At 45.0% G+C, this 19,659-nt stretch overlaps 1 protein-coding gene across 2 annotated transcripts in view; it reads left to right on the top strand.

Annotated features, from left to right (window-relative positions):
• The window catches only part of LOC115659993, an 88,314-nt gene extending 80,363 nt beyond the window's left edge, over positions 1 to 7,951 (top strand). Inside the window, exons 7-8 of one of the 2 annotated variants that reach the window (XM_030580868.1) lie at positions 3,081 to 3,239; positions 6,623 to 7,951. In XM_030580868.1, coding sequence (XP_030436728.1) covers positions 3,081 to 3,239; positions 6,623 to 7,032 — 569 coding nt within the window. In that variant the 3' untranslated portion in view covers positions 7,033 to 7,951. The remainder of the gene's footprint in view (positions 1 to 3,080; positions 3,240 to 6,622) is intronic. The other variant, XM_030580876.1, reaches the window with a different exon arrangement.
• The last annotated feature ends 11,708 nt before the right edge of the window (positions 7,952 to 19,659 follow it).

Here is a 19,659-nt window from a genome sequence, read left to right as displayed (position 1 = left end):
AATAGATTAGTACTGTGACACTCGATGCCCTCCCAGCCCTCTTTTTTCAATATCTTTCTCAGGGTGGGTTGACTCCTATGCCTGATAAGTTTGCAGTGGATGAGTTTCTTCTGGGCTGTCAAGAGAATTGCTGGCAGTGGTACTGCAGCCATACGCACGTTACATACAGTATGTACCATTGGCAGTGGCCAGGAGGAGCAGCGCTGGCTGCCCCACTGCCAACGCAGGTTTGGAGTGAGTGACATTGTGACCTGGTGCACAGGGGTCACAGCGTCAAACCGGAGCCGCCCCGCAAGTGCCATGTACCTCATCACAACACTACTTGCTCAGTTTTGGCCCCACAGCTCCCCGTCACGATGGAAGGTGGGTGAGGCCAAACCTGAGTAGGTGGTGGGGTATGCAGCACTGCTCCTTCTCACTGCTGCTGTGGGTCTGGCTTCTGTACTAGGAATCCCCCCGTGGGCTTGCCCAGGCTCACCCCACTTCCAGAGCCTATGTGCCTCCCAGGCTGGAAAGGTAGGGCTGAGCATGGCACAGATTCAGCGGGCAAGGTGCTGAGGCCAGCGGCTTCAATGGGAATGGCTCCACAGGTACTGACGGTGTATACCAGGGGAAAAGTTTCTCTTCTCTTTAGCTCTATTCGGTCACCCTTCTCTTATTCCTTTATCTCCCCCACCGCCCATTAAAAAGACCTATCTTGAAAAGGCCCATTGCACAGATAAAGACCATTCCTCCTGCTTCAGAGCCAAGTCAGCTCCTGACCTATTATTAGTGTGTTCCTCACAAATAGCACCTCCATCGGCATTGCAGGAACATGGACAGCTTGCCCAACACCATGAGTAGGAATCAGGGGGACCACAGAGATTTTCCAAAAACAGTTAAAAATGTTATTTCTAATATGTGTCCCTTAGGAGCTATAGGGCCTTCGCTATGGGTGCAGCTCAGTTCCAGCAGGTGCAAACTGAACAGTGCAAAACCAAGAGAAACAACACATTCACCCAGGTTACTCAAGTGAAGTAACTGCATTCCACCAGCCCCTCTGCCCACACACTCTGTAACAGCAGGGATTGCAGAGCACAGTGAATAGAGCTCTGTGGAGCTCAGCTGTTCCACTTCATAGGAAGTGGCAGAACTGTTGGTTTCAGTTCACATGGGTTCACATGCCCATGAATTATGAGATCTACTGAACCCAAATCTGAAAGCAAAACTCAGCCAGAACTCCAGAAACCTCCTGAATTGTGCTTGGCTTCAGGTTGTAACAATGGGACTCTGCTGAGTTTTGTTTGGTTTCCACTCCAAACAATAACTCTCCTTGGTGCCTGGAACTCAGTCCAAATTCACTGAAATGCCTGGGAATCTCTGCAAGCCAGGCCTGAGTTTTGAGTTTGGAACAAAACCTTGCCACCAGCTCTAATGGTGGCATCAGGGGAAGTAACCTGCTGAATGGAACTCTTCAGTAGGAACTATCAGGGATATGCATGGGTCTGAGGTTCTGATACTAGGCTATGATGTACTGTATGGATTTATTCATATTCAGAAATCATATATTTTAAACATAGATTGAGATCCTGAAAAATCTCAGAAAAATGGATAAGGGACCCCATGTGGGACTTCGGTGAAGCCTAGTCTGACCCTAGTCTGTAAGAAATATCAATTTCCATTGACTGTATCAAGGGTGAGCCATGTTTTTAGGCCACAAGTGTGTGCAGTAATGTAGAACGTGAACCATGGCTTGGAAAAAAATGGAAGGAAATCAGATGGGGCTCTCACACCTACTCATGTGCAACCCAAGAGAATTAGGTGCAGCTGCTATTGAATTGAGCTGCCACTAGCATCAGTCTCTGGCCTAGTATGAGTCACTGCCTGTCAAGCCAGTGCCCCGGCATTGCTGGATTCATCCGCCAGCCCCAGGAAATGAACTTCTAAAAATACAAGCTTTCCAATGGGGAATAATTTATACAACAATTTATAATCATTGTAGTGTGAAAATGCTGCAACTGTGTATGATAAAGAGTCTTTCCTGGCCAAATCCCCTGCCTCTCCTCCTCATGATGCTGTGGCTCAAACCTCAGTTTTATTTTTTTACCTCTGAAAACATCTTTACCCAGCTGGCAGTTGCCACTGAGGCAGGCAGGCATCTCAGAGCACCAAGGCATTGTCCAGGGGGGAGACTAAACTCAGAGCATCAAGGCAATATCCAGACAGGAAGGCATTTTGTGAGCCACTAGCCCGGCACCCAGGCCATAGGGCACTCTCTGAGCTGCTAGCCCAATGCTCAGGTCTTAGGACACTGTGAGTCACCAGCCCGGGGATGTCAAACTCACTCTGAAGAGGTCAGATTCCATTTTTAATTATACTTAGTGGGGTGGGACATAAATATAGGACTACACGCTCTTCTCAGTCCAGAGCTGATTTCCCAAAGATGTCAATGGGAAATTTGCCCCACGAACAAGAGGGAGAATAGCCTTTATGTGGTAACTAAAGTTAATATTTTTATTTTATTATTTATCCAGTGCCTTAGTGTTTCATTTGGCATCAGTCAGCAAAAAGGGAGCATATGATTGTCCTTTCTTTCTCTACCTTCCACATCCTCCTTTCTCTGTTTCTCTTCCTCCCCCCCACCCCCATCTTTGTGTGTCTCCTATGTTCTTCCCTCTGCATTTCCTTCCCTGCAGCCACTCCCATCCCAGGCAGTTCCTACCTTTGCAGGGGCTTTGCTCCCATCACCTTTCACTACGCTGTAGCAGCCTCCACACGCATGATGAGTTCCGACACGGCTAGCTGCTGCACTATAGATTCACACCCTGGCTTGCCACGCACTAACTCACTGTGTAGACAAGCCTTTGGTTCATGTTTGGGAGGTGTGGTTTTTTGTTTTTTTTTTTGCAGTCATGAAAGCTAGAAACTTACCTTTTTTTCTAAATTAAAGATTCTGCCCAATCTTAATATATCACGTGGGCATCCTAAATACATGAGAAGGGTGGAATCAGGCCCACTCGCCATATGTTTGACAACCCTACCCAGGGAAATGCTTGCATTCTGTGTCTGTGTACTTAGATATATTTTGCTCTCTTGGTTAGAAGAGAATGGAAATCCAGCTTCACAGGAACCAGAGGCTGCAAACTCCGCTGAGCAAGAGAATGAAGCTTGCATTAAGAATGCTAAAGGGACTGAAGTGGCAACAGCTGCAAGCTTTTACACCGAGCAACCTCTGACTTTGAATATCTCCACTTTCCAAGGTAAGCAGAGACAGAAACAAACCGAGCCCCTAAACCACATTTCAAACAGGAAAGCTGATTATTTAACCTAACTGAAGCATTTCCTGTGACACTGAAGTCCAGGGCTCTCTTAGATGCGATTTCAGTGTAACTGTACTGAGCTCTATTTCGAGTCTTGTGGGAGGCTGAAGCTGCAGATCGAGCGGTGCCGCAGGACTCAGTGCAAAGTCTGTGCTCCAGGTGACTATATTTGGCCAACACACACATATGCTATGTACAGTTGCTCCAAAATTAATGACCCCACAAGCCAAGGGTCTTCGCAGCCAATCAGAGCAACAGCCAGGTTTGGTCTCTCTGAAATGCTTTGCTGACATCACTAACTGGTGCTGAAGCAGGAAGCAGTAAAACCGTGACCAGCACCCTGCTCCCACTAAATAACTGTATAGGAAAGAAGCAGCTTGTAAAGGAAAGCTCTGTGTTTGTTCAATAATAGTTATAATTATTAATACATATTTCCAGAATGCCCTTCACAGTGGTATCTGGGTGCATTTAAATAGCTTAAATAGAAGCACTAATATTCCTAAACAGGAGTAAAGCCCACTAGACTCCCCTGCTGCCTGCAGCTTTGGGAAAGAGGGTGGACAGGCATTTGGCCACTCTGCCCAGGATTACATAGCACAGTGAGTTGGAACCCTGGGAAGGATGCATCTTGTAACTCTTTCTGAATGTGGCTGGCTAGGTTTGTACTTAAGTGTATCGCTCAGCTTGCAATCCTCTAGCCTAGCCTTCCACTGGAAGAGCTTAAGGCATTTTGCAAACTTTAATAAATTAAGCTCTGTGAGGCACAGCAGGTGATTATTATCTCTGATTTACAGATAGGGAAATTGAGTGACCTGCTTGAGGTCGCTTTGTTCTGTAGTGGAGCCAAGAATAAAATTGCTGGCCAACACCTCTAGCCCACACTCCCTCTTGTAATAGTTAGGAAGACAGAGACTAGAACAGTGAAGTTATAAATAGACACAGTGTCATACGTCCTTACTTCCTGTTATTTCTTTTCACCATGTTTGCTCTTCTTCATCTATTTTCTCCTTCTCTGCACTACCTTTTTAACCAAAAGTAGCCATCGGGGCCCACAAAGCCCGTGGCCACCAGTCCCACCCTGATTTCGGGACCTTATCAATGCCAATGCGAAGACCAGGTTTAATATAAAGCAGAAAGCAAGTCTCTAGACCTTCTTCTTGTGGGGAGACCAGGGAAAATGTAACTAATGCAATCTGCTTGCGTGAGTTTGGCAGCTTGTCCCTTGCTTAAGAGCTTCAGCCAGTTACCTCCAGGAGTCAGGAGGAATATTTTTCCCAGTGCACAATTGGTCAGATGTATTTTGGGTGGTTTATTTTGCCCTCCTCTGAAGCATCAGTGATTGACCACAGTTGGAGACAGGACACTGGATGGGGCAGATCAGGGCTCTGAGATGATACAGAGATTCCTCTGTCTTAGATGTTAGGCTGGTGTGCCTTGTTCATCTGCTCAGGGTCAAGCAGATTGCCAGATTTGGGGTTGGTAAGGAATTTTCACTCAGGTCAGATTGGCAGAGATCTTGTTGTTTTTCCTCTCCTCTGCAGCATGGGGGCATGGATCCCCTGCTGGACCATCTGGGCATCTCTCACTTAATCAATTCCCTGCCATTGCAAAGGCTTCAGGCACTGGTGGCATCTTGATCCTTCCAGTTCTTTGTCTGTGGCACATAACATTTTAGTCTCCTGAAGACTGAAATGCTTTAGTTTACTTAAAGCAGTTGGATGAAGCTTAAGGACCTGTGATATATAGGAGGTCAGACTAGATGACCTAATTGTCCCTTCTGGCTTTAATGTCTATGAAAACTATACTTTTTCCTGAAACTCTCATGTTATTCAGCATCCTCACATACAGCTATCCAAGGCTGGGCTATGTGGTGAGTGAATCCCACAGCAATTTGAAGCTGTGGGGGATGCTGCTGACAGCTCCAGGGATGCTGTGAGCTCCCTCTGGGCTGTCAGTCAGCTGCTTGTAGCTGAGCCATTTCGTTTGTGGACAGTCTTGGCCACAAAAGATGCTGTCTTATAGTGTGAAAGACAGTGTGGGATAGTGGAGTAAACATGGGCCAGGGAGCAAGGGACTCCTGCATTTTAACCCTGACTCTGCTCCCTCTGTCACCTTGGGCAAGTCTCTCAAACTTTCTTCCTCAATTTTCCCATCTGTAAAACTGGGCTAGCAACACTAACTTCCCTCACAGTGAGATGGTAGCTAACATCTGTAGTGTGCTATGTAAGTGGCAAGTATTAAGAGTGAAGAGAGCTTTGGGAGAACCTTGGGGCATTAGGGAAAGAGACAACCTAACAGGGGAAGGAGTGGAGGCGTGGATAACAGGATGACTATGAAAGAAAAAGGAGAGGAAAGAAGATGCTGCTTTCTTAACAAAGGAAAGAGAGGTGAGTAATGAAGAAGAGAGAAAAACATTACCAAGGAAGAAGAGAATTGCACAGAGAAGAAAAGTAGGAGGTAGAGAATGACACGAGTGGGATGAAGGAATAGAAGAGAATGGGCAAGAAATCTCATGTATGACTTCTAGCTTAGTGACATTTATGCTTCTCTGGTATAAAGCACATCCATGGAAACATGTCACTTCTCTGTACATTTGGAGCAGTGGTATTTTAAACCCTTGTGGGTATTCTAATATTGCTGGCTTCTCTGGCTTCTATATTTAAATAAAAGGAGCAGGAGACAGAGAAAATAACCTAAAATGCACAAAGAAAGCACAGACCCCTGCAATTCACTGGGCCAAATTCTGCAGTGATGTAAAAATATGGTTTAAATGGACCAGGAAAAAAGGGCAAATAAGTGTAAGGTGTAAAGCATTGTCTGACCTACTCCTCCAGTGTAAATTTCATTAACATATACTTCAGTGATGGTGCCAATGAGAATCCGGGCCTCGATTTTTAAAACAGCTCAGCTCACATTTAGGCACCTAAATAGGGTCTAGATTTTGAAAGAGTTCAGCACCCAGTGTGCTGTGACCTTCTGAAAGTCTGTCCCTAATAGGGGGAGTAGGATGGTGCATAGAAAGAACAGAAATTAACAGGGGTGTATAATATATCAAGAGAGAACTGCTTTTTATTACACTCTCCTGTTAGAGATTTTTCTTGATACCCCCCCCCCGTCTTTTCTTCAATGTGTAAATTCCAGTGTACTCATTTTGCACATCCAGAGTGCCAAATTAGAATAAATGACATTCCTTTGCCACTTACACCCATGTCCACGCTTTAGGTTACCCCAAACTTCGGCCCACCTTATATAATCCATGCTTAAATGGTAGGAGAATAATGTATAATATGAGGTATGTTGTTAATTTACTTTCTTCCTTCAAGGGCAGGAAGGACCTAAATCACAGCCCAGGCCTGTGCACGCTGGAAACGATGTTGCCTCAGTTACTAAAGACTGTGTTCCTCTGAAAGGTGGGAACTATATTCCTGAGGATGACAGGGACTGTGTTTCCCCAGACTTTGACAACTGCATCCCGCCAGACTTTGACAACTATGTTCCCCCAGACTTTGACAACTATGTTCCCCCAGACTTTGACAACTGCATCCTACCAGATTTTGACAGCTGTGTTCCCCCAGACTTTGACAACTGTGTTCCCCCAGACTTCGATGACTGTGATCCTCCAGAATATAATGACTGTGGTCCCGCAGCCTTCAATGTCTCTGGTCCTATAGATGGCAGGTACTATACTCCTGGGATTAATAGGGACAATATTCCTCCAGATTTTGGGGATTAAGTCCCTCTCGACATTGAAGACTAAGCTGAAGATGGAGCTGAATGAAGGGAGCAAGCCAGGGTTCTACTGCCATCAGATTGAAACAAAATTTCCGGAGGACATATCTGAAGATCTTCACATTAGATTTTACCAGGCCATATGTAGCATGTGCCTGTTGATGGTATAACTGTAAAATCTGACTGTTGGATCCACATGTTGTCTCTCATCTGGTGATGGGCCAACCTCCAAATAGTGGATTATCCAAACTCTGTAATGCTCATCCATTCCTTATCCAAGTTATCCAAACCTCTTGAGTCTGAAGAATTGTACTGGTAAGCTCAAGAGAACCCATCATCTATAGCACTGTAGTTTGCAGTCATGGATGTAAACACATAGAAAGGAGCTTTAATCGTTATATTTCAGCACTTCCACTTCTGAGCCCAGTTGCATACCAAACACAGAAAATAACCAAACATATTTTGGAACCTCAAAAAAAGGTTTGGTTTCGCTTTTGTTTCTAATAACAAGGGATGGTTTAGAGAAGAGAAGGATTTCCTAGTTTTCTGGACGTATGTGCTCATCCCCAATCTCGATTCTAGTCTTCTTCTCTGCTTAATCTACAGGTGAATGTGGGAAAAGGGGAATATCAAAGTCAAGATGCCCCAGCTCAGTGGATCTGATTGCTCCTAGCATGGCATTTTGGGTCAAATAGGCTGTAGTTTAATTTAGTGAAGTTAGACAGAGGTTTATCTCATGTGTTGGTTTGTTTATGAACAACATATCTGGTAATTTATTCTACTAAAGTCACATTAAAAAAGGAAGCTACATTGAACTTGAGCCTGGCTGGAGGCTGAACACAGGGTTATTTTGACAAAAAGCCATTGAATCACTAGTGAGTTGTCTGAACTTTAAGCATATTGCTATAATTTACATCCTTAATAATTAGATACCGTATTTCTTGAGCTTCTTTGAGTGTAATAACACCTCTGTTAAAAGTGTGTAATTTTTATTATAATAAAGCTTTTCACTTCTATTTTGTAGTGTGGTGTATGTGCCAGCTATTAAAGTGTTAATTTGTTTTTAAGATGGCAACAGAGGCAATGTCATGCTTTTTGGGTAGGACCAGCCAGTGAACATTTGTTCTGATGGCGTAATACGTCTAACTTGTGTTTCATTGGTTCATTGTGCTGTCACTAGACTTCCTTCTAGAGAACTTAGGGGTTAGATTCTGTGGAAGCTCAGAGAAGATTCTCTCTAACACACATAGTTCTAATAAACTCTTACTAAACTCAATTGTTATTTTTCTAACTCACCTCCAAACTCTGAAATTCTGTTGCTACAACCAGGGTATAGAATGTTTTATTGCTAAGGAGGCCGAACTACTTTGGCATGGGTTAAACGCACAATTTCATGAGGAGCTCATTCTCAGCAACCAGTAATTTTATCTGTATATGCAGTTGATTCAGAGTATGACTAACTTAATATCTGATCTCCCTTTCCTCAAATTCATGTCCTGTAAAAAATACCTTTGACATAATTCATCACCCAAATGTTCACAATTCTCCAAAACAGATTAAGAACCAGGATCTGGTATGCGGCGAATGGGAAATTATCTTTACTAAAGAACTAACACCTCAGAACAAATCAGTAATCTTCAAACTTGTTGAATAAATACTTCCTAAATATTGTACAGCTGCGGACATTTATTTTTAGTTTATGGGTTTAGCTCATGTTTTAGTCAATTTCTGATAAACAGCCTGTGTAACACATGATAATTGTTGAAGCGTTGACTCACTAACACTTTCCACACAACATGTATCCTGGAATTGCCCCATCTGGAGAACTTGAAAGGCCATTCAGAAAGCTCTCTGTGAAATCTGAGGAGAGGAGATGACTCCAACACTGCCTGGAATTAGATTGCCACTCAGTCTGAATCTAATCTCAGTAGGAAATGCAAAACCATGTTTCACTGAACAGTGAAAGGAAGAAAGCCATGATGTTTGAAGACCAGCTAGGAGATGGCACAGCATCACATATCTGAGGGAAAAGTGTATGGAAGCAGGCTGATTATTTTTGCTCTCTGGCATCCATTCTCCCAGGCTCGGGGAGGAGACATGACCAACAATCTTCTCGGTATAATTACAATAGTATAAATAATTTGAAAGAGAACCTGTCAACATTTAATATGTGTCACACTTATGTTTATCCAAAATGGCTGTCATGATTGCTTCTGGAGTGCTGCTATTGTCTGTAGGTCACATGACCGGTGTGCTAAAACATGTCAGCCTTAGGCAAAGGTAACTATATGCAGACTTGCCTAGCGTCAGGCATCACACGTGAGATTATGCAGTAGCCCCTCACACATTTCCTTAGCCAGAGTGAATCTTACCTATTCGGCTGAGCTGCAGGAGTGGCCTCCAATTTGCCAGAGGCTGTTGTGTCAGCAGCTGAGCAGCCACGTGACCTCTGCCTCCAGGTCCATCATGTTGGATCTCAGAGGGAGAGTCTTGCTGGGAGCAGTAGGCAAGCAGAAGGGTGGTGGGGAAAGAAGGTAAAGGAACCTGGTATTGGTCGCAGTCTTTCCCAGGTAGCCTACCCACTGACAGATCTCAGCTTCCACCCAGCTCCCTCATCCAACTAGCCTCATCTTCCACCAGACACCCGAACCCAGCTCCCACAAAGTCACCTTGGCCACACTCATTTTCATACCTCCCAACAGTTCTGGGTTTCGTAGGACTGTCCTGCTTTGCCGCCCCCCCGCATCCCGGTTGAAACAAGACATTTCCCACATTCAGTGTCACCCACAGCTGACCACACGAAATGCACAGTGCATGCCATTGGCAGCGGTGGCTGCAGGGGAGCTTAGGGATGAGGACTGACAGTGAACTCAGGGGCATCAGGCTGAAGGGCAGGGGCTGAGTGTGGGGTGGGCAAGGTGCTGGGGCTGTCATGACTGGGATGTGGGTGGACTGGCCTAGAGGGTAGGACAGGAGTCAGGAGCCACAAGCAAGGCAGGAGCTGTAGCAAGAGTCACAAACTGAGAGTCAAGAATCGGAAGTCTAGTCAGAGAGTGTAGACAGAGTCAAAGATCAGGAATCAAGCCAATGGTCAGAGCATGAGAGCAGAGCCGGAATCCAAAGCAGGGTGTACTCTAGCAGCTGATGGGGTACAGCTGGGTTGCACAGACAGCTTCCTGGAACATCCTCTATACTGCGCCTGACTCTATCAGAGGTCCTGGGCTGTGTGTGTTGCCAGTCGGGTTTTCTGTGGTTGTCACTTCCTGTGGTGCTCCATCTCTCAGTGCATGGATTGCAGCTCTGCCACAGCCACAGTGTGGTGGTGGCGAGGAAGCGCTGGTCACCTGTAACCCTGCAGACTTGCGTTCTAGTTCTCCACTTCCATACAGCGGGGATGGCTCAACAGGATTGGAAGTGACCAGCTCCCCTCTCACTTTAGAGACCTGAAATGTTGAGAGGTATGCAACTTAAGAGGATGCTGGAGCTGGGAATCATTGAAGAGTCCCATAGATCAGTGGTCAAGCCCAATTGTTCTGCTGCCTAAGCTCGATGGTACCACAAGATTCTCCAATGACTTCTGAAAATTAAATGAGGCGTCTCAGTTCAATACCTGCCTCAGATAAATGAGCTAAATTCTAATTGGGAAAAACGTAATTCTTGTCTACCCTCGACCTGACCAAAGGTTATTGGCAAATCCCTCTGGCAAAAAAAAGGCAAAGACAAGTCTGCCTTTTCTACACCAGGAGTCATATACCAGTATACCATCCTCTCTTCTGGATTATATGGGGCTCCAGCAACTTTCCAGTGACTTATGGAAAGCTATTACCTCCACACACCAAGTATTACCTGGATGATGTGGTCATACACAACCAAGACTGAGGGATGCACTTAGAAAAGATAGATATAATACTGGGTACCCTGATGAAATCAGGTCTCAGTGCTAATCTATCCAAATGTACAACAGGGCCAGTGGAAGCCAAATACCTTGGGTACATTGTGGGGAGAGGTGCAGTGAAACCTCAACTGAACAATCTGGAGACAATACAAAGTTGGCCTTGACCAATCCAGAAGAAACAAGGCAGAGCATTTCTGAAGATAGTGGGGTATTATAGGTGATTAATTCCCCACTTCACATACCCTTTGATGTACCTGATAAAGGCCCAGGGCCCAAACATAGTGAACTGGATCAGTGTGGCCGGAGAAGCTTTTGCAGATCTGAGGCCAGCCTTCTGCAGTAATCGGTGCTAGTAACTGCAGACATTGAGAAAGAATTCATATTCCAAATAGATGCCTCCAAGTTAGGGTTGGGAGCTGTACTTTCTCAAACGGTAGGAGAGGAAGAACTCCCAGTCTTGTACCTTAGCAGGAAATTCCTTCCTAGAGAATAAAAGTACACTGTAGTGGAGAAGGAATGTTGTACAGTAAAATGGGCCATGATAACCCTCCTGCACTACCTGCTCAGATGGTGGTTTACCCTCATTACAGACCATAGACCCTCTGAAGTGAATACACCAGGACAAAGAAAAAAATGCAGGGCTAGCAAGATGGTTCCTGTCATTACAATGCTTCCACTTCAGAGTGCAACAGAGGGTAGGAATCTGTTATGTCAATGCTGATGGTCTGTCAACGGTACACCGTTTCTCTGCCCAAGTAGTCCAAACCCACAGTGTTGGGGGAAAGGAGGACGGGATATGTGACAAAGTCAGACCGGACAGCTGTAAGAATGGAAGAAGGCAGCCCTAGAATGGTAAAGGCTCTTTTCCCCATGGGCTGAAAAGAGTTTACCTCAGGTCAACTAGGGACATCTGAGTCCTGGTTAAGGATTGCCTGAGACCTTTAAAAACCCCTCCTCTGGTGAGAGAGAAGGAGGTGAGACAAGCTGCAGCAGGGCTTGTGGCAACAGACAGAAAAGGCTTCTCCAGGGTGAAAGGCTGCTCTCCTCCTGATAGGGGAAGCAACTAAGCGAATTGCCTATTTGGGGAAGGACTGACATCCTGCGGTTTGCATAACAAGGAAACACAGCGGAGAGTGCCCAGGAAAAGGTAGTCCTTTTTGTGTGACCTGTTATGAATTTGTTTCTTTGGTTTGGCTGAAGGGTGCTCCTTGGGCCTACTCTGAGGCCCACCTTCTAAATACTGAAAAATAAAACCTGAATGAGGAATAAAGATTCTCCCGCGTGGAACTGATTTACTCCAGGCCCCTGCACTGCCCGAGGGGGAAATGCTGAGCCCAGTAAGGCAAAGGAGGTGCCTTGCCCCTTCCTCTGTAATTCCCAGATCCTTCTGTGCAGTACTTCTTCCTTGGTGGTCATTTCCCATTTTGTATTTGTGCAATTGATTGTTCCTCCCTAAGGAACGTATGTTTGTATAGGAAGAGAATGCCTGATATGCTGCACAATTTGGAGGGGGACACCATACGAACACCATACGACTGCTAGTTACCTTTTTCTCCAAAACCACACAACCAGCCCTTTTTCAGCTTTGACTGTTGAGTATTGCTCTAGCACATTCGCATATTAGGGATCTGAAAAGCCTGATTTTGCTGTGAGGTGGGTCATACAGGGCTCACTTCCCACTGCTGCAGCAGTGATGTGGAAATAAAAAAGTTTATTAGCATTCTCTTGCCTGATAGATTTGGATGCTGTTTGATATAGTGGTCAAAGGTATAACGTGTCTGTTTCATTAGATCCATTATCGCTTTGTGAGTTTGAATCAGTAAGGCTAGTAAAAAAATGATTATACAGCCTTGTTGCTGACTCCTGATATGAGGGTCGCTGCTGCCCTCGCCAAGACCCCGTTAGCTTGCCTGCTGGGGCCGGGGGAGAGGCGTCTATCCTGCAGCCCCAGAGCTCCTGCAGCAGACACAGGCACCTCTCCCCACCTCCTCCACCCCACCCAGGTGCTCCTGCAGGGAAAGAGCACTATGGGGAGTCCTCTCTCCCCACAGTAGCCCGGGACCAGCCTCCTGCACCCCAAACCCCTCATCCCTGGCCCCACCCCAGAACCCACACCCCTCAGCCGGAGCCCTCACAGCCTGCACCCCAACCCTCTATGCCAGTCCTGAGCCCCTTCCCACAAGAACCCATCGGCCTCACCCCCCACCATATGAATTTTGTTATGTGCACCAATATGAAGGTGATGTGTCACACATCACCTTCATATTGGTGCACATAACAAAATTAATTCCACACATGGGTGGGAAAAATTAGAGAGAACACTGTCCAGCACACCTGTTCCCAGTGCACAATGATGTGATAAATATAACTGGAGCCCTGGGTGGTTCTGTTACTCTTAGAGTGAGCAGATGTTCTGATTTTATAGGGACAGTCCCGATTATTGGGTCTTTTTCTTATATAGGCTCCTATTACCACCCACAACCTGTCCCGATTTTTCACACTTGCTGTCTGGTCACCCTAGTTACTCTTCACCTGGAGGGTGCAGACCTGAGCCACCTCATTAATATCACGTGGAAAAAGGGAAAAATCTTATTAAGTAACCAGAGAATTCAAACTACTGAACACTGCAAGAATGAATGTACCAACAGGTTTCAAATCTTTTCTGCTAGAGTCTTATGTCTGTATAATATGGAGAAAAAGGATGAGGAACATTATGCAGTGAATATGTATAACAGTTCAGGAAATCTCTACCAAGGAAATTTTGAACTACACTTACAATGTAGGTGTTAATGGATAATCTTAATTTCTTGCTCTCTAAGGTTTGGTGGGACAGAGCCACGTATGTTTATTATAGAATGTCCTGATGAGTTTTCCATTTATTATCATGGTCTCCTTGCTTAATTTTTGGTAGTTTTGAGTTTCGTTACTTGTAGGGTTCTGAGATGCACCATTAGTATTGTTATACAGAATAACCACAAATAATTTTTAACACTCTTTTGAAAGTTCCAACCCATTCTATGAAAATACATTAATTTTGTTTTGTTCTTTAGTTGAGTTTTGAATAGGTAACATTAAGAACGTAACATATTTTCAAATAGTCAAGTAAAGCTTCTGCAAATTTATGTTGAAAATTCAACAATCTGACTGTTACTTTCCCACAACTGCCTTTAATGTTTCAATTAAGATGAAAATGTCCCACTTCTGTTTAAAGGAGGAGAAGTCAGGTGAAAAATATAAGATTGTTCTCAATTATACAATGTATAGATGGACAGACAGATGGTTAGGTAAATGAGAGATGTTATTCATTTAGTATTAAAGCTATTGTCCATTACAAGCCAAATTTTGTCACACACAATCTGGTTTCTCACAGCTAATTAATATGCTTGAAGTTTCATATGGGTGATTTTATTACTAGGTAGGAACAAATAACGTAGGTCATTGTTGCGGGGTGGTTACCTGCTCCAGCCCTGACAGGATTAAAACCAGCCCTGCGAGAGGGCTGGGAGAACAGCCCAGGCTGAGCAGGAAGCAGGCTCAGCTGGGATCACGCCCAATTAGGGCCCAGCTGGCCCTATAAAGGCTTGAGCCAAGAGCTCAAGCAAACAGTCTTCCTCTGCTTGTTGAGGAAGCTGCAGGGACCCAAGCAAGACACCTAGATTAGGAGCAGGGCTGGGGAAGGGCCAGAGGAGCTGGGAGCTCTGGCCTGGAATGCCCCAGGCTGCAGGCCCGACTATAGGCTGAATAGGTGCAGGGTTGCCATTGGCAGCAGGTCCAAAACCCTTTGCCTGTGATGAGTGGCTGATACTGCAGTCTGCGCCAGTGAACGGGGGCTAGATGGAGACTCGGCAGTAGCCAAAACTGAGGTGAAGTGGGGACAGTGGGTGGGGATTCCCCTGGGAGGAGGAAAGCCCCAGACTGTGTGGGCTGTGCCAGGGGGAAACACCCCAGACAACAGGGCACCCAGTCTGGGAAGGACATGGGGGGCCAAGTGGTAATGGGACACTGGCCTGCAGAGGGCACTCCAATGGCTGGAGAGCGAATTCCTGGAGATGACCAGCAGCAGGTACTGCCGGATGAGTCTGAACTTGATTACAGCCATACTTACAGGATCGAGACTCTACCCTGGGAATCAGTGACTCAAAAAGATTTGGGGGTCATGGTAGATAATCAGCTCAGCATGAGTGCCCACTGAGATGCGATGGCTAAAAGGGCCAATACAATCATTGGATGCATAAATAGGGGAAGTGTGACTAGCAGTATAGTGGTTATTTTGCCTCCGTATTTGGCACTGGTGTGTCCAGGCACCAGCGAAGGAAGCAGCCACCTGGGGCGGCCAATAGAAAGGGACAGCACTCCGTCCATTATTGGGGCAGCATGTCAGGGTCTGCGGCGGCAGTTTGGCAACAGGTCCTTCAGTCCCTCTCTCCCTCTTCGGCGGCAACTCAATTGGGGTATTTCTGTTTTTTTTTTTCTTTCTTCGCCGCTTCGGGTGTCAAAAAAGCTGGAGCTGGCCCTGGGTGTGACCACTGCTGTTATACAGGTCTGAAGTTCAAGAGTTACAACGAGGGCCTTGTGGAATGTGGGGAGGGAGACATGAGCAGCCCTGACCAAGGCGAGTATCCCGGCTGCCTGAGAATGGTTCTGGAACCAGGAGGATAAAGACTCTGCTGACACCATGATGTATTTTGGTCAGGTTTGATATGGTTGGACCTGGTTTTGGTTTTTAAACTAAACACTATATTTGAAGCAGAGCCCAGATAGGAGGGGAATACTTAAACATGAAAGCAGCTAGTATCACAGTAGTTACATAACACCAGCATCAGGTATGGTAGCAAGGTAACCACACAAACACTGAAGGATTGGATATGATACCAACATTAAGCCCTGATTGACTGGCTCCTTGTGCCTCCTCCTGTATACATAGGTCCTCTCAGGGATCCCTGTGTCAGTGCTTGTAACCACAGGCCGTTTGTACCTTTCACATCATTAGAAGCAGAGGCAGGAGCAAATGACCAAAGCAAACACACAAACTATACAGCATTTCCCAAAGGGAAGAAGGTTATTTCTCCTGTTATTTCAAGAGTTTCTCTTGACACTAAAGTCTGGCGCGCTCTCCGGTGCCAGTGCCGCCTCATGCAGCCTTGTGGAGGCTGCTGCTGCAAGACAGTGCAGCATTGTGGCATTCGGTGCACAGTCTAGGCTCCAGGTGACCTTATTTGAACAACGCTCAAGCTCGCCGTCTACAGTGACTCCAAAATCAACGATACCACAAACCAAGGCTCTTCTCAGCCAATCAGAGCACAGAGCAGCAGCCGGGTTCCTTCTTGCTGAAATGCTCTGCTGCCTCGGACTGCTGTCGCTAACAGGTGCTGAAGCAGGAGGAAGTAAAACTATGACCAGTGACCTGTCTCTGCTATGTAACTGTACAGGGGAGAAGTAGCTTGTAAAGGAAAGGCTCCTGAGTTTATTAATAATACACATGAATATTCATTCATCTATTTATTATGCACATTTCCAAGGTCCTTTGCACAATGGTATCTGGGGATATTTAAATGGCTTAAAATGAGTCATTGACAGTCAAAGCAGAGAGGGACGGGGATGTGGCCAGTCAGCTACATAGATCAGTCAATCGACTGCCTTTGCAAACAGATGTGGTTCATACATGTGGCATGGTTAATGCTCAAGTGTACCCCTAACCTTGCATTTCCCTAGCACTTCCTGCCATCAAGTGTTTTAAAGCATTTTTTAGCATTAGTGTATTAAGCCTCGTGAGATACAGTAGGTGTTAGCTCCATCTTGTGCATGAGAACATTGAGCGGAGAAGGCCAACATTTTCAAAGTGACTAGGAATATTGGCGGCCAACTTGTGATGCCATAAAAAGGCCTGATTTTTCAGAAAGTGCTCTGACACTGACTGTGTCTGTGGCTTTGACCAAGGCAAATAAAGTTTCCACCTCAGTTTCCTCATCTGTAAAATGGGGATAATTCTAATGTATCTGACACAGCAGTGAGGTAGTTAATATTTTTAGAGTCCTCTCTATGTCTTATTAATGGAAAGACATAGAAAGGACCTTGAAGAGACACTGATTCCATGGCTAGCAAGTATTATCAAAGAGCTGAGACTGCAAGTTTCTTAAGGGTTAATCTTCTCACCACTCTGTTCCTTTCACTGTATCGAGGGACTTTTCCTCTAGACCTCTGCTAGTCTATTTCCCTCTTTTAGTTTCTCTTCCTGCATGAGACTGTCTGGTTTGTCTCCTCAACCTCATTCTTTTACTGTCTCTTTTTTTCCAGGTGTTTTTCATACAGTTCTCAAGTCCTGGGGCTTCTCCTTCAGAGTCTCAGTGTCCCCTGCATGACCCCAATGTGGCTTTCAAGTGCCATGGAACGTTGTGGGATCAACATTTTTCAAAAGGAAAGATGTCCTAAATTAAGGTTTAGTCTTTGAAAGATATGTTTATCATCAAACATAATGGGCCATTCTGGCGGCGGCAGGGAGGGATACGCCTCACTGTGCCTTCCCCAGGATTTCCCTTACTCCTCTCCTCCTCTTGTACAGCAGCACTCCTTTTATTTTAAAAAATAAATATCAGATTTCCAACCCTTTCCCAGATACATTCTTGGGTATATTTCTTGACTCCATGTTTAGGCATGAGCTGTGCTTGTGCAATGAGTTGAGAAAAACTTTTCCAAGTACTGTATAGATGTTGCCTCTAGATACCATGGTAATTAGATCCTCTGTAAATTCATTGATAGATGGATACTGCTAGTAAGAGAGCAAGTGTGTGGTGTGTTTAAAAAAAAATGCTATAACTTATTCCCAGAGAAAAGCTATAATCTGCACCCTGATAGATGCAATAAGAAGACGCTCCCATGTTAACTCCTCCTCTTTTGTGGCCTACGCATGTGGTTCTGGAATGTGTTTCCTCCAGGCCGCCCATTGGAATGTGTGGAATTGTGAGTTGGTGCACGGAGTGCTGCTGTATCTCTGAGTTTCCTGGATGTACAGGGCACGATTTAGACTTGCTGTAAGTGAATGTATAATTTCACTGGGCCAAATTCTTAGTGACATGAATGAAGATGTAAGTTATATCTCAGGTGCAAGTTGTCTAAAGAAAAGTGGGCAAGTGCACGTAAGTGGTGTAAATTCCATCAGTGTGGTATTCAGTGAGTGTACAAAGGAATGAAATTTACACTCCACTTAGTGTGATGGATGTTTATCCAAAATGGCTGCCACAGATGTCTTTGGAGGCTATGAGACAAAGGAAGCAGTTGCCAACCCCTCAGACTTTTTGTAAATCTTTGCTTCACTCTTTGCCCTCCTGCCCCAAGACTTTGCCAGATACAATATAATAACATATAATGTTCTCTGTGCTGACACAACTCTGCCCCCATCTTTACCCTCCCCAGATTTTCTGAAATGATGCTGTTGATTGGAGTGCAGTTATCATCTGCAGGTCACAATAGCCTGTGCGCTAATACAGACAGGCCTCAGGAGAGGGTAAGTAAAATGATGACTACTTTAAAAGGGCATTGTTAAACATATTGACCAAAGTGTTTGGTTTATCGGGAAAACACTTTTCCCTGGGTCATGACAATTGGCAAAATGACCGTTTGTGGGGAATCTTTCTTATTGATAGTCAACATCAAAAAGGCACGAGTTTTCCACTTTAAATATCAGTCCCCCATTAATATAGTTTATTTGGGATGGCAGAAGCTCTGGAAGAAAAGTTTGCCAGTTAGTCTCCTTCAGCAAGTAAGCTCAAGGTGAAGTATGCAATTACCCAGATTTAGGTGATCAGATGGCTGGGTTCTATAATCAGTTGAACTTGAACCTCAAAAGGTGGGGAGGATGATGTACATCATCTGCCTGGAAGAAGGGTCGGTCCAGATTCCAATATCTGTATCTGAGATTGTGGGTGGGTAGGTTTCCTGACCATTTTGTACTTTCTCCAAAAGGGCTTGCATCTAGATCTCTACTTTCCCTGAAATGTTCTGGCTCCTTCTCTATCTGTGCTTTATCCAGAGAAGCAAGGCCAGATTTCTGCCTTTCTATAGGCAGAAATATCCTGATCATACCTCTCAACTTCGTGAACCCTAAATGTATATGGTATTTGATGGGTATGACCATTCATCTGTAAGTATGGGTGTCAAAATGGTGACTCTTATGAATATCGGTCATTTCTACTACACAATTTGGAGGGTGGGTAGTATGAGCAATCTGCACCATTGCTATTTACACCACTGAAATCCTAACTGGCAGCCCAATAATTCCCTAGTTTAGAAGCAGACGCCCTTTGGCTCCAAAACCAAACAAACCAGCACTTTTTCATTTTTGACCGTTGTCTCCAAATTTTCACTTGAGTGAGTTCTCGTACATTAGGGATATGAAAAATATTATTTTCTGCTGTGAAATGGCTTGTGTTGTGCACACTTCTAAGCAGCTGCAATCCTGTGGACAATATGCAAGTTTATTAGCGTGCATGTATGTAACAGGTTTGGAATCTGTCTGATAGAATGATGAAAGCCACAAGGTATCTATTTCAGTAGATCCACCGTCCCTATGTGAGAGCTTTATTGTGAGTCATTGAGGAAATGATCAGAGAGACTCTAAGCATTGTTTCTGAATGTTCACTATCTTCAAGAGACATCAAACAGGAGTCTGGAAAGCTATTGGGATGTAGAGGGTTCCTGATAAAAAGTCCATAAACTTATGTGTATATATAATATCTGAGC

The sequence above is a fragment of the Gopherus evgoodei genome, chromosome 1 (assembly GCF_007399415.2).
Source record: "Gopherus evgoodei ecotype Sinaloan lineage chromosome 1, rGopEvg1_v1.p, whole genome shotgun sequence".
Lineage (NCBI taxonomy): Eukaryota > Metazoa > Chordata > Testudines > Testudinidae > Gopherus > Gopherus evgoodei.
Note: the sequence above shows the minus strand (reverse complement) of the source record. Positions and strands in the feature narration are given on the sequence as shown.